Consider the following 14,611-nt stretch of genomic DNA (forward strand, 5'->3'; position numbering starts at 1 on the left):
GATATCTGCGTGAACGGACAGACGGACGCACACACGCACGCACGCACGCACGCACGGACGCACACACGCACGGACATGACCAAACCTATAAGTCCCCCCGGACGGTGTCCGTGGGGACTAAAAAACATTTTTTGACCAAAAATGGCAAAAATTGCCTTAAAAATGCAAATTTGCAGATTTCTGCACAATTTGAACAAATCTGAAATAGATCATTCCTAGGGACATATGTCCCAAATATCAAAGCTATCTGACTTGTAGTTTTGAAGAAGTAGATTTTTAAAGATTTTTTACCAAAAATGACAAAAATTGCCCTAAAAATACAAATATGCAAATTTCACCACAATTTGAACAAATCTGACTGAAGTCACCCTCAGTAAACTGCATATCAAATTTAAAAGCAATCGGACAAGCGGTTTCAGAGAAGAAGATTTTTTTACCCAAAACACCAAAAAATGCCCCAAAAATACAAATATGCAAATATCACCACAATTTGAACAAACTTAAGTGAGGTCACCCCAAGTGAAGTGCATATAAAATTTCAAAGCAATTGGACTTGTGGTTTCAGAGGAGAAGGCAATTCTTGACGGACGACGACGGAAAATCAACCTATTTGATAAGCTCCGCGTCGCTGACAGCGGAGCTAAAAAAATGTGAGACAAAGATACTTTGCCGATCAACAGCACAGTGTGAACTGTGAAGTGGCACCTGCATTGCCTGCACGTAAAAGCAACACAGTGTACCTCATCAAATGGTTTGCATCTTAAAGGCGGAGCCTCCCTTTAAAAGGACGCCAAGGTATGGCGGCCTTCATTGTTTAAGTGAACACCAAACAGGCAACACGCGGGCACACGCTCCAGAAAATGCCACTTTTAGTTTCCCCGGCCGCAAAACACAGAGACATCTGCCAAGCGGTCAGCGCGAAGATGCTGCTGATCGAACTGTGTGGTTATATTCAAAGTCTAAGGTGTCTGGAAGACAATTTTTTAGGAAATTCAAGCATTTGTGGTGGGGAATCAATGACTGTTGGTAATTTGAACCGACCGTCAGCCAAAAGCTTGCATAAACTCTGTTTGCAGGATTAGCAAAATGAGACAAAAGGTTGAGATCAGTTTGTGTAATCAATGTTATAGAAATCAAACATCGCACTGGCCAAGCGTTTGACTGGGAGGAGAACTTCACTAATGCGAGAACCTGGGATTGAAAATTGCGGCTTTAAGAAAACAACAACTGGCAGTGAAAGTTGTAATATTCACCGGTAAAAACTCTTCACAGATGAAAGGATAATTGCTTCAAACGAATGAAACTGCAGGTTTTAGAGGAGGAAAACCAATGGCGGATGCGCGGAGTGGGACTATTCCATTTAGGTGACGGAGACAGAGGATCATAGGATTATAAATAAACTGGATAACGTAGGATTTTCCTCAATACTGTAACAGGAATTCCAATGTCCCCTTGTTTTAATGTAAGTAATAGTTTTTCTGCTCTGAAAAGTAATTCAACAAACTCTAACGATCCATTATACTCTCCTAACCTCTCCGTAGTTGAGTTTTACATCTAACACGGATGAACAGCACACTTGTACATATGTTGGTTTCACTGAGGAATGCTGTTCAGTGGAGTGCCAACCCCTGGTTACAAATTAGTTTATGGCACTAGTATGATACTTATCAGTGACTTTGTATACACATTGTGTACCCAATGGAGCACTCATGCAGCCAGATCAAGTATCAAGTTTGAGGTGAATTACGAAAGTGCTTTGGTAATTACCAATCAAAGTCTCAATATCATCAGCGAAGTTGCTGGGTAATTAGCAAGTTTGGTATCCGGATAAGTCGTAAAAACATAGTAAATATTATGATTATAAATGCCACTTGAAAAAGAGATACAAAAATAGTGACAATGTCACTGGTCGCTCCCATATAGTTATCAAAACAAGCTAAAATCAAGCTAAAAGATTTTTTTATCACAAATAGAAACAATTCCCCCAATAAAATAAAATTATGCAAATTTCACCAGAATTTGATCAAATCTTACTGACGTCACCCGTAAAAACCTCTACACTAAGTTTCAACTCAATCAGACGTGTGGTTTCAGAGTTAAAAAAAAATTTTTGATCAAAAATGAAAAAAATAGCCAAAAAATGCAAATGTGCAAAGTTCACCACGATTTGCCCAGATTTGGGAAAGGTCACTCCTATGCACTTCCATACCAAGTTTCAAATCAATCAGACTTGTGGTTTCAGAGAAGAAGATTTTTTGACCAAAAATGGGAGAAAATTACAAAAAAATTCATGAAAAATAGCAAGTCCAAGATACTGACCCAAGATGTGCACAATCATTTCAGGTCAGCCCAAAGTACTTACATGCTAATTTTTCATCTAATCTGCTCAGTGGCTATTGAGATTTTCAATAAAATGTAAACTAGTAAACATATATACATACGGCTATAAGAGCTAACAAGTGACCCAATGGTCGACAGAGCTCTGCTGTGTTATGTAGAGAGCAACTTTTTGATGAAGAAGGTTGAGATCTTTGATAGCTCATTTCAGGATGGCCTGACCTAAAATGGCAAAATTAGCTGCAAAAATACAAAATTGATGATTTTATCATAATTATGTATAAAAATGTATACCAAATATCAAAGCTATCACATGAGTAACTTTTGAGAAACAAATATTTTGACCAAAAACGGCAAAACTGACCCAAAAATACAAAAATTGAAGATTTCATCAAATTTCACTATATCACACTAAGAGAACCCCCAGGAACCTGTATACCAAATATCAAAGGCATCAGACAAGTAGTTTTGAGAAACACATTTTTTGACCAAAAATGGCAAAAATTGCACCAAAAATACAAAATTGCAGATTTCATCATATATTCCGTATATCATATTCAGTTTATCTGTAGGAACCTGTATACCAAATATCAAAGCTGTCAGACGAGCGCTTTTGATGAAATAAATTTTGACCAAAAATGACAAAAAAATTCCTTAAAAATACAGATTTGCTTATTTCATCACAATTTGAACAAATCCAAGTTGGGCTATCCCTAGGGACCTGTATACCAAATATCAAAGCTGTCAGACAAGCGCTTTTGATGAAATAAATTTTTGACCAAAAATGACAAAAAAATTCCTTAAAAATACAGATTTGCTTATTTCATTACAATTTAACAAATCCAAATTGGGTTATCCCTAGGGACCTGTATACCAAACATCAAAGCTGTCAGACAAGCGCTTTTGATGAAATAAATTTTGACCAAAAATGACAAAAAAATTCCTTAAAAACACAGATTTGCTTATTTCATCACAATTTGAACAAATCCAAGTTGGGTTATCCCTAGAGACCTGTATACCAAATATCAAAGTTGTCTGACCAGCGGTTGACATTTTTTACCAAAAACGCCTTTTTTGGCACTAATTTGCATATTTTTGGCAATGACAACTTCATTTGAACAAAATCTCATCTACAGCCCATCATCCATGTACACACCAAATATCAAGAAGAAATATGCAGCGGTTTTGGAGTTTTTGATGTTGACGGACAGACATACAGACATACAGACATTTCCCTAGCCTATAAGAATAGCTTCCATTGCCATATATACATATGGCTATGGGAGCTAAAAAACAATAGCAGTGTCCGTAAACAATAATAAAACCAAATATGAGCTAAAAATGTCCATTTCTGTAAAGTTTGGTGGTGGGGTGCATTATAAATTCTGCCAAGGGAGACACTCAAGACCTGCCACACAGTACTGTAGATTTCCCATAATTCATTGCGATTTGTATCCTCGGAGATACCAGAGTCACAGTAAGTGAGGCTACCCACAATTCTCCATGATCTGTACACACGGAGATCACTCACTGAACTGAAGCAAATTTCTTCTGTACACAGAACATTCGGTCCATATTTCAAAATTCTGGCAACATAGTTCTGATAATCATAATTTTCTTATTTCTCATTGTCAATAGAATATCAACCCCTTTTCTCATTTTAAAAAATTTTGGAAAATTATGCATAATTGAGAGATAGCATTTTTGTGAAATTTGCCAGAGATTGTCCTCAGCCATACAGAATAATGTGATGGAAAGTAGGGAGACTAGTTGCACCTGTTTTATGAAACAAAAGGATATTGATTTTTTGCAATGGAAGTGACAAAAGAAATTTGCATGCTAAGTTTTCTCAGAGAATGACCCCTTCAGTTCGTTATAACTTGCTACCTAAAAAGTATGGCATTTGTAGTACCTGCAGAATGTGACTTTTATGGTTGTCTAGTGGTTATTTTCAAACTTTCACTGAAATATCTAGACGTACTTTTACTAGATATTCACACTAGTGCTTACATGCAGAACTGAAAAAGTTTTTAGAAAAGTAACCTTCAAGGATACAAATCAAAGAGTATTGTGGGTAATTTATTGTACTGTGTGCCACCAGACTAACAAAACAAAATTCTGAAAGAATTAAAGTTATGATAAACTTTTATAGCATTTTCAATATCATCAAGATAAATGCAACTTGGAAATGAGATAAAAAATACAATAGCTGTGTCTGTAAACCATAAAAATTTCATTGCAAAAAAGTTTGGTGATCCATGCTCAATTAATTTTGCCTGAGACACCCCCTCCAGTCATAGACCTGCAACTTGACTATTCCTAACTTTCATGCAACCCAAGTTTAATGCATGTTATATTTTTCATTTATTGGCTTTATTTTTCTGTTACCATCTTCCTGCATCAGCATCTTCTCCTGATATTAAGAAAGTTCCCCTTTGCTCAGAGTTCGGGCGTCCAGTTTCAAAACTAGCAACGTTCATTTTCCATATATCTAGCACCCTCTATGGTATGAATATGCAAGTAAACATGGCGGCCTGCATAAGCGATGTTGTCAATTCATGTACAAGTGTTTTTCTGTCAACATCGTGTATTTCTAAAGATAAAATCTGGAGCCTGGACCTTCTAAGGTATTGGATACTCACGTATTTTATTCTGTTTTATCTTGAACAGTCAAAGTTTATAATAAATGTCACCGAAACTACACGCTGAATGTACGTACATGCACATTTATGACCATTGAAAAAAATACCATATCAGTTCGACCAGCCGGGTTTCCATAATTTTATTTTTCTTCTCTCAGTTTCTTTTCATGAGTCATATTTATATTTTTCTGGTCGAATTGATGGACTGATTACGGTAAGCTCTTTTTGGTATTTATATACATACCAAATATGAGCTAAAAAATCCCTTTTTCACTCCTTTTCATGCGACTGTTATTTTTTATTTGCCATGCTTATGCAGAGATTGAGTTAGTGTGAATAAAGATATTTATATCTCAGAAATTTGAGTTAGAGTAGTTTTTAGGCATTGGCTGAAAATGCACAAAAAACAAGTCATCATTGATGACACAGTCCCCGCTTGTCCATTTTGTCATAATCTTTGGTGTCTAGGTAGCTGTTGAATGACATTGATGCAACGGGTGCATCAGGCCTGTGACTTGCATAATAAAGTAATCTGAGGAACGTTCCATAAAAGACTCATCTCTGCCGGTGTTGACCACTAAAGGAACTTTTGATTACATCACACATAACGATGCCCTCACTGCCTCTAGTGTCATGACAGCACATACTATACACATGGTTTGGTGGAATTTTCGAAATGGTATGGGATCGGGTATGTTGTTGTAATCAGCCATTTTGGATCATATAATAAAACAAATAATGTGCACAAGAATGCAGCCATATCACGTTTAAACAAAATCAGTCCATTGAAGGACAGTGACCTATGTTTTAAAATTGAAATCAAATGGCTGTCTCTTGACCATATGGATCGTAGCACAAAATTTGTAGACATGCATAAGTATGCCATAGTACTTTATCTTTGTACCAAGTCTCAACAACATTGGATAAGGAATATTTGCATATGATTAAGCCTCAAAGACATAAAAATCCAAAAATGACAATCTGGCAGCCATATTGGAACATGTCACGAAGTAAATTGACATGTATACATGTATGTGTGCCATAGTGCTTGATCTTTGTGCCAAGTTTGGACAAAATGGGTTTAATGACCTTTGAATTATGCTTCAAAGACATGCAAAATTCCAACAAAATGGCAGTTCTGCAGCCATATTGGATCCTATCGCAAGGTTAATTGATACATGCATATGTATGCCATAGTGCTTTGCCTTTGTGCCAAGTTTGAACAAAATCAGTTCAAGGATGTTTGAGTTATGGTTCAGAGACATGAGAAAATCACAAAAAAATGGACGCCTGTCGGCCATATTGGATCATATCATGAAATAAAGTGCGTTCATATGAAGGACATAATGTTTGCTTTTGTGCCAAATTTGAACAGAATCGGTTCAAGGATGTCTGAGTTATGGTCCAAAGACATGAAAAATCGCAACAAAATGGCTGCCTCACGCCCATATTGGATCGTATCGCAAAATAATTTTACATGCACACGAAGGCCATAGTGTTATGCCTTTGTGCCAAGTTTTAACAGAATCTCTTCAAGGATGTCTGAGTTATGATCCAAAAACATGAAAGATCCCAACAAAATGGCCGCCTCACGCCCATATTGGATCGTATCGCAATATAATTTGACAAGCATATGTAGGCCATAGTGTTATGCCTTTGTGCAAAGTTTGAACAGAATCGGTTCAAGGATATTTGAGTTATGGTTCAAAGACATGAAAAAATCGCAAACAAAATGGCCGCCTCGCGGCCATGTTGGATCGTATCGCAAAATAATTTGACATGCACATGTAGGCCATAGTGTTATGCCTTTGTGCCAAGGTTGAACAGAATATGTTCAAGGATGTCTGAGTTATGGTCCAAAGACATGAAAAATCGCAACAAAATGGCCGCCTCGCGCCCATATTGGATTGTATCGTGATATAATTTAACATGGATATAAAAGCCATAGTGTTATGCCTTTGTGCCAAGTTTGAACAGAATCTGTTCAAGGATGTTTGAGTTATGGTCCAAAGACATGAAAAATTGCAACAAAATGGCCGCCTCGCGGCCATATTGGATCGTATCACAAAATAAATCGACGTGCATCTGTAGGTCATAGTGCTATGCCTTTGTGCTGAGTTTGAACGAAATTGGTTCAGCAGTGTCTGAGAAGCTGTTGATGACGGACGGACGGACGCACAGACGGGTCCCAATCAATAAGTCCCTGCCGGACTTCGTCCGCGGGGACTAATCAAACATTCAGTGTATTTTCACCCGAAAACTGTATGTTCAGAAAACCTTGGCAATTTTTGCAAAATTTACGGATTCAATGTTCTTTAGTACAATTGAGTTTTTTACAGATGATAAATGATGTAAAGAAACCCTCATGTTCAAATATTTGTCAGGATTTCTCAAAGTACAACATGGTAAACTGATGCAATTTGTCACAAAATTCACCAAAAAGCATATGCGTTTTGGAACCTTCAATTACGTTAATGGGTTACTTGTCACCAAATATGGCTGTTCCCCATGGAATTAGTGGTGTACAATGTAAAGAAGGACATTTCTTGTCAAAATCTAGTTTGGATGAAAATGCACAAAAACTCAAAGTCTTTATATGTCTCAGAATGCTAGCATTGAGGGGTCAAAGGTAACTCCCTGTTTTTCATTCTTAGTGTGATCCTTCAAGAAGTTCCTTTTTTTCTTTTATTCATATATTTAAGTGATCTTCACAGTGTAAACAAAACCTGTCATCGGCTCTCCAGACATGGAAAAAGATAAAACTAATTTTCACACGTACACTTGGCTCTTGGCTGCCATGACACTACATCCTTAGAGCAGGCATGCTTTGCAGTATTGTGATAATTGGAATCGCGCTCAGTCCAAAGACTGATCGTAATTTACAAAGTCTTCATCTTGTGATGACTTCTAGGGGCTAGAAGTAAAGACACAATTAAAATCATTCCATTTTGCCCATAGCAATGTGCATTTTCGCTGACCAATGTCTCTTGTCTGGGCTGCTTGATGCTCTCCGAAATGGGATACTGTAGTTGAAACCATGTGAGCGGATGATGAGCAGAGAATTGCATACTTGTTTTGGAAAGAGGTCCACTGGTGTCCATTGTTACCATGCAATATCCGGCCTCCAACAATAACTGTTCAGCTGCATAGCTAGTAGAGTTGAGGTTCAGATACCAGAATTTTTTTGTGTGCAACATACCCTATGACAAGGAGCATACTTGATTTTTTCCTCCACTGGAGGCCTTTCACAGTCAAAAGAGCAGTTTTATTGCTTTAACGAAATTGTGGTCCTCATGCTAAACAGGGTGTGGAAAAGGCCACAAACACTTTGGTACAAATACATGACGACTGCTAAATGCATGTTCAAAAACAAGTTGTGGCAAAGAGGGAAACTCCCTTAAATCACATTAGGGAACAAATTCACGTCTCCATCCCTGGGTGCACTTGTTTACCAAATTCTAGAAATTGGCAAGTACTGCATTTTTTTCAAGGTTTGATGTGAACATGCATACAGACACCACAGACTTGCAATATATGCTCTATTTGGCATACAAACATATACCAATAATGAGATACAAATACACTAACAAAGTGTGAGACAAAATTAGTCTATTTATGTCAGAGAAACAGCTCAAGATGAACAGACACACACAAGCACAGAACCCAGTCCACACAGTATGTCTGAGTAACAGCTGTGGACAGGATACATCAATTGACCAATAATGCACTTTTTATGTACTTTGCAACTGATCATCAATTTTGTTTGACAAAGCTTTTGTTTCATTTTGAGGTTAATAGTTAAAAAATACATCACTGACACACACTTCAGGGCTTTATGTGAATTTCAAAAGCTGGTACCCTTTAGAGAATATATCTTAGTTCATCATGGACAGCGAGAGACATACGAAAATTGGTATGCAAATGAGAAGCTGACACTGTCCTCAATTTTGTGAAGTAATGCTGATCACAAAATATCACAGAGTACTACATTTTGTTTAATCTAGGTATTTGTTTAATCTAGGTATTTAAGGTTATAAAGAGATTACACAGCTTCATCCTTGTTTCTATAAAATATGTAAAAATTGCTCATTTTCATGATCCGACTTGTTCTGGTTCACTAATTTGTTCCTCCTTTGGATATCTTGTCCTTGATTTCCTCGTAGTCTAACTCATCTTTATCTGAGGCTTGAACTATATGTTGAATACCATTTAGTTTCTTTATTAAGGCATCTTTACTGGATGAAAAGACCATTTTCTTTTTCACATTAGCTGTATCTGGAGCCCTGTTGAAATTGAAAAATAAAGATATTTGTAAAATCAAAGATTATACAGGCACATACCAAGGTTGGCCTTCAAAACTGGTGCTGGTACACATAAATTCACAGATGGCATGATTCTCCCTGACCAATACTTTGCACTCACAAATATTTAGCAAATTGACACTCAAGAGCAACAAGCCACCTACCAGCTGATATAACTTCACTGTGTTATATTGAGAATAACTATTTGTGGCACATGTGTTCATGAAGAAGGCGGTAATCTTATATAGCTCATTTTAGGATGGCCAAACCAAATATGGCAGAAATAGCTCACTTGTTTTATTTGGTGATAATCGATAAAATAGTTAGAGCCGACAAACAATGAACAAATACACGTATTGGCAATTTAAGTATCATGAAGTCTCATTATTAATCTAGCGAGAAGACAACATGATTTTCATTCCAGAACATTCCTTGTTCCATCTTTGTGTTGAAAATGTTCCATATTCTAGAACGAACCCGAATTCAGTAGCTTCATCATCAGTTCCGCATTTATTTGGCAACATTTTGTGGCTGCCATTTTGTTCTAAATTCAATGATTTTTTGAGCAATAAGCAATGATTGGAAACATACATGCATGAACTTTGCTTCAACAAGTAGCCTGTGAGGTATATTTTGCCATCAGGGCCACAGCATTAATTGTATGATCATATATTCAAAATAATTTTCCCATGGCTGACCATAATTTCATTTGATCTATAGGTAATATTTTGTAGGTATGATAGGTGTTCGTACCGGGCAACCTCTTGATCTTTGGGGCACTTGATTTATGGCGACAGAGACAAAAATCAATGCCATATTTGAAGTTGTGCCCGGAGTTGAATTGGAATTGGCAAAATTAACGTCAAAGCATAATCTAGCTTGTGATATCGCAGCGGTACTTGTGGCGAGTATCGAATGCGCTCGGGTCATTGGGGTCATCGCTACAGTCCCACTGCCAGCCAAACTATGGGCTGCGTTGGCAGTTTACTATGACACCGACCAGTGTCGTAGATTTAGCTCGCAAAATAATGAACTATATTAGCCTTTGAATAAATAAACTTGTATTATCTTTGTAATTGACTATCTAAGACTCATTCTGTACGCCTGCTAACTTCCTTGACGATAGGAACACGTATTTTCCACAATTTTCCCGTGAGCCGCCGACAGTTTCTGTGATGTTTGCCCAATCACGTGTACAATGCACTGAATATGTTGGAGGTCAAAAGTTCAAATTCGAGCAGGAACCATCGACGACTCACTGAAAAATGGTCGAAAATACATGTTGTCACAGTCAGTTCGTTAGCAGTAGAAGAAGAGTCGTCGTAGATAGTCAGTGTTACAGTACGCATAATTTGATTTATTCAAAGCTTTATCTATTTTATTATTTTTGCGAGCCAAATCTACAGCACCAGTTGGTATTTTAGTAAACTGCCAAAAAAGCCCATGTGTTGGCTCGCAGCGGAACTGTGGAGATGGCCCCAATGACCCGAGCGTGTTCAATACACGACACAAGTACCGCTGCGATATCACAGCTAAGCATAATCATATAAAACCGAACCATCTTTGAAGATGTTAAATGTTCTTGAAAATTACATCTGTCAAGTTGAATTCTGTTGTCAAATTGTAATATCAAACCGTTCTTGTTCCACATTTACAATCATGGCAACAGTAGCTGTTGACTTTATTTGATTATTTTGCGATTGGGTACCACATTTGAGTAAAGTCACAGTTATACAGAGGAACCCTGCATTATGAAGCAAAACTGAAAACTAAAAGTGACTTTGATTCATCACTGTCCCTCTCTATGATTAGACCATAACTTTCCGAGCAACATTGTATCTACACATCACAAAGCGTTGTGCTAATCCTTAACTGCAAATTCTGCAAGGACAAGGTCCGGTTCTAGACAGGCAGGAAATTCTCACGTAAACGTACACACAATACACTTACGTGTATTTGTTATTTGATGTCACTGGTGGCTAACTGTTTATGGCCTGAGTGAACATCAAGAGTCTGTCGAGTGGCATTCCTGAAGTCCAAATGGATTTTGACCGCAGTCTGCTTATTTGTCTAGCCTTGGAATACTCTTAGTCTGTAGTAAAAGTTTTTTTCATTTAACATGAAGTCTTTGTACTGCTAAGGAACGTACGTAACGGCATGGAACCTGCACATGGCCGCTACACTGTACGCTACGGCAGATCAACATCTGAGAGACGTTAATGCTGAAGACCCCAGCTTATTGTTTTTAGGTAACTGAGCATGCGCATCTTAGGAAATTTAACCCCCAACTTCAATGGAAAAAACTGTCAGCAAGTTCGACTCACTGTACTTCAGCTGTACGGACTCCGTGGTAAATTTATGCAAACGCATTTTTGACACATCTTACTCAAATAAAAATACCGCAATTATACGGTGTCGCTCAAATTTGATCAGAATTGGTACATACCAAAGATCAACAATAAGTGTTATTTCTATCTGTTCAGTGCAGGAAAATTATACGTTGATGTTATGACAATTTCTGCACAGTACAACCAGAAAAACAACAAGAAATATTTAAACCAGAAAATTAAGAATGACAAAAGTAAATAAGGTCTGAAACTTTAGGTACTGAAGGTCAACTTTAGCAACATGCATAACAGAGAATCTTTCTACCATGGATGTACAAAAATGGACATCCATGGTTTCAGCAGATCTGTTAATATGTCACAGTTCATAAATAATGACAGGAAATGACCAATAGCTGTTTCAGTTACTGCTACCACTCCCAAACATAATAGGTACCCTGCATACAAATAGGTTAAAGGTCAAAATCCTCTTATTCAGATGTGTGGGCTGATTCAGTTCACTGCCACCACTCCTGCACACTTGCAGTATTTCCCCCTTTTCTGACCTCATTTGCACATTTTTGACACTGATGTGTTCATTTGAACAACTTCACATCTCAACCCCTACATCTACCTGTACACCAAATACTGAGACGGTAGCTTTGGCGGTATGGGAGCCTTTGTGTGTGACGGACATACATCCGCACATACATACCCACAAATATACAAACATACAGACGCCACTCAGACTCATCATATAAGCTCTTTTTGGTATTTATATATAAAACCAAATATGAGCTAAAAACCCGCTTGATTACAAAGTTATGGCAAAAGACTCCCAAAGAAGTGAAATAATTACCACAATGCAACAGAATATTGGAGGACCATGGTCATAAAACATAGAATCGAGACTGTCTATGGTAGAACATAGTGAACCAACGTTACAAATTGCGAGTCGCCCGTCTGGGGAATGCTTTGACAGTCTGAGTCGCCAATGAGTCATTTGCCGTCTGGCGAGCGGTAGCGCGAACACTGCAAGGGTAATTTTAGATTCTGATTACGGGGTTGTAGTTTGTAATAGCCCAAATTGTGAATCCTTGGTAGCCAAATTGGGTATTTTGTAAAGACAACAGGCGTGTATAAATCGCTTTACAAATGACTGAGAAATGGCTGGTTACAGATAAGGGATGGACATGACTTTGGATTCGGATTCAGAAAATACAACTTGAATACCAGATGTCAAGGATAATTTTGGATTCAGATTCAAAGGATGTAGCTCTGAATAGCCAAAAAAAGTGAATATTTGTTGGTCAAATTTGATGTTTTGGTGAAAAAAAAGTGGCGTGCATTGAATGGTCATAGGGTACTATACTAAGGCCAAGTTGTTCTAAAATCGCTTTAAAAATGACCGAGATATCATTGGAGACAGATGCACCGACGGGACTTAATCTACTAGTCCCCATGCGCGCAGCGCACGGGGACTATAAATACTGCGATACAGATAGGGCTTAATAGCATAGAATGAGTTCCATGGTGGTAAAAACATAAAACCAATGTAAGCCGCCATACTAATTACAAAGGTCATTAAAAGAATTAGTAAATCAATTAGTACTTGATCGAAAGGATGCTGCGAAACATTTTTGCATCCCATCCTAACACTGACAGATTATCACCGTACAATATTTCATAAAGTTTGATGCAGTACTTTGTACCTTCACTCTAAAAACAACAAGTCCCAAGACTTTGTCCACTGGGACTGAAACACCATTAACAAAATGAATCAAAGTCATCTGGCAGCCATATTGGATCATATGGTTGAAATATTTTATGTGCAAATAAAAGATACAGTGTGTTGTCCATGTGCAAAGTTGACATTAGTCAAAACATTTACTAGCTTTAGCCATAAAATACAGTAGGCGAAATGCCATCAGGTGCCCATCTATGATCATATTGTGAAAAACAAGTCATTGACAATGACAGAGTCCCCACTTGTAAAGGAATATTAGTCTTGATGGGGCAGGGAAATGTGGTCATTAAGGTAGCGGTAAAGGCTAGAGCGTCAGTTATAAACTTCAAAAATACCGTCAAGGACACTATGTGCTCACATTCGGTTTGAATTGGTCCATTCGAGAAATATTTAAACCAGGAAAAACAAGACAGAATGACAAAAGCAAAACATAGGGCCAAAGTCCCTGAAGCTACTATAGACATGGATACATGACTGTATGAAATTATCTCACTAAGGTCATCCTAGGGACTTGTAAACCAAATATTAAAGCTGTCTGACCAGCGGTTTTGAAAAAACAAGCGACTCAACAGTTGACAGAGCTCTGCTGCGTTATGTAGAGAATAACCTTTTGTGACACATGTATTGAAGAAGAAGGTGGATATCTTTGATAGCTCATTTCAGGATGGCCTCACCAAAAATGGGGAAAAAAATTCCGTAAAAATACAGATTTGCATATTTCATCACAATTTTAACAAATCTAAGTTTGGTTATCCCTAGGGACCTGTATACCAAATAACAAAGCTGTCTCACCAGCTGTTATGAAGAAGGAGATTTTTTACCAAAAACGCCTTTTTTTGGTGCTAATTTGCATATTTTTAACAATATCAAAAAATAAATAAAAGTAGTTTCTCAAAATCATATATTTTATCCACACAACAAATATCAAATCAGTAAGTACTGCAGTTGTCAAGATATTTGAGTGGACGGACGCCTAACAAACGGACATACATACATACATACATACATACATACATATATACATACATAAATACAGACTGACGGTGCACGCCGGACGGATACCCATCACAATAGCTTTTATAGACTATATTAGTCTATAGTAGCTAATAAACGAGAATTAATTACATTCTAATTAAAGTAAACAAGACTTGCTTAAATCAAGATTTACGTCATAAAAAACAGCATGTATGTATCTGTCAGGTTATAAAGAATCTTAAGCTCGTTATCTTTATCAGTATTTCCATCCTATTAACAAAGCAC

General features: G+C 37.4%; 1 protein-coding gene across 1 annotated transcript in view; it reads right to left on the reverse strand.

The window, feature by feature from the left end:
- Positions 1-8,571: 8,571 nt before the first annotated feature.
- Positions 8,572-14,611, reverse strand: part of LOC139152193 (uncharacterized) — a 79,009-nt gene continuing 72,969 nt past the window's right edge. Inside the window, exon 3 of the mRNA XM_070725329.1 lies at positions 8,572-9,262. Coding sequence (XP_070581430.1) covers positions 9,097-9,262 — 166 coding nt within the window. The 3' untranslated portion in view covers positions 8,572-9,096. The remainder of the gene's footprint in view (positions 9,263-14,611) is intronic.

This window comes from Ptychodera flava, chromosome 15 (genome assembly GCF_041260155.1).
Source record: "Ptychodera flava strain L36383 chromosome 15, AS_Pfla_20210202, whole genome shotgun sequence".
NCBI lineage: Eukaryota > Metazoa > Hemichordata > Enteropneusta > Ptychoderidae > Ptychodera > Ptychodera flava.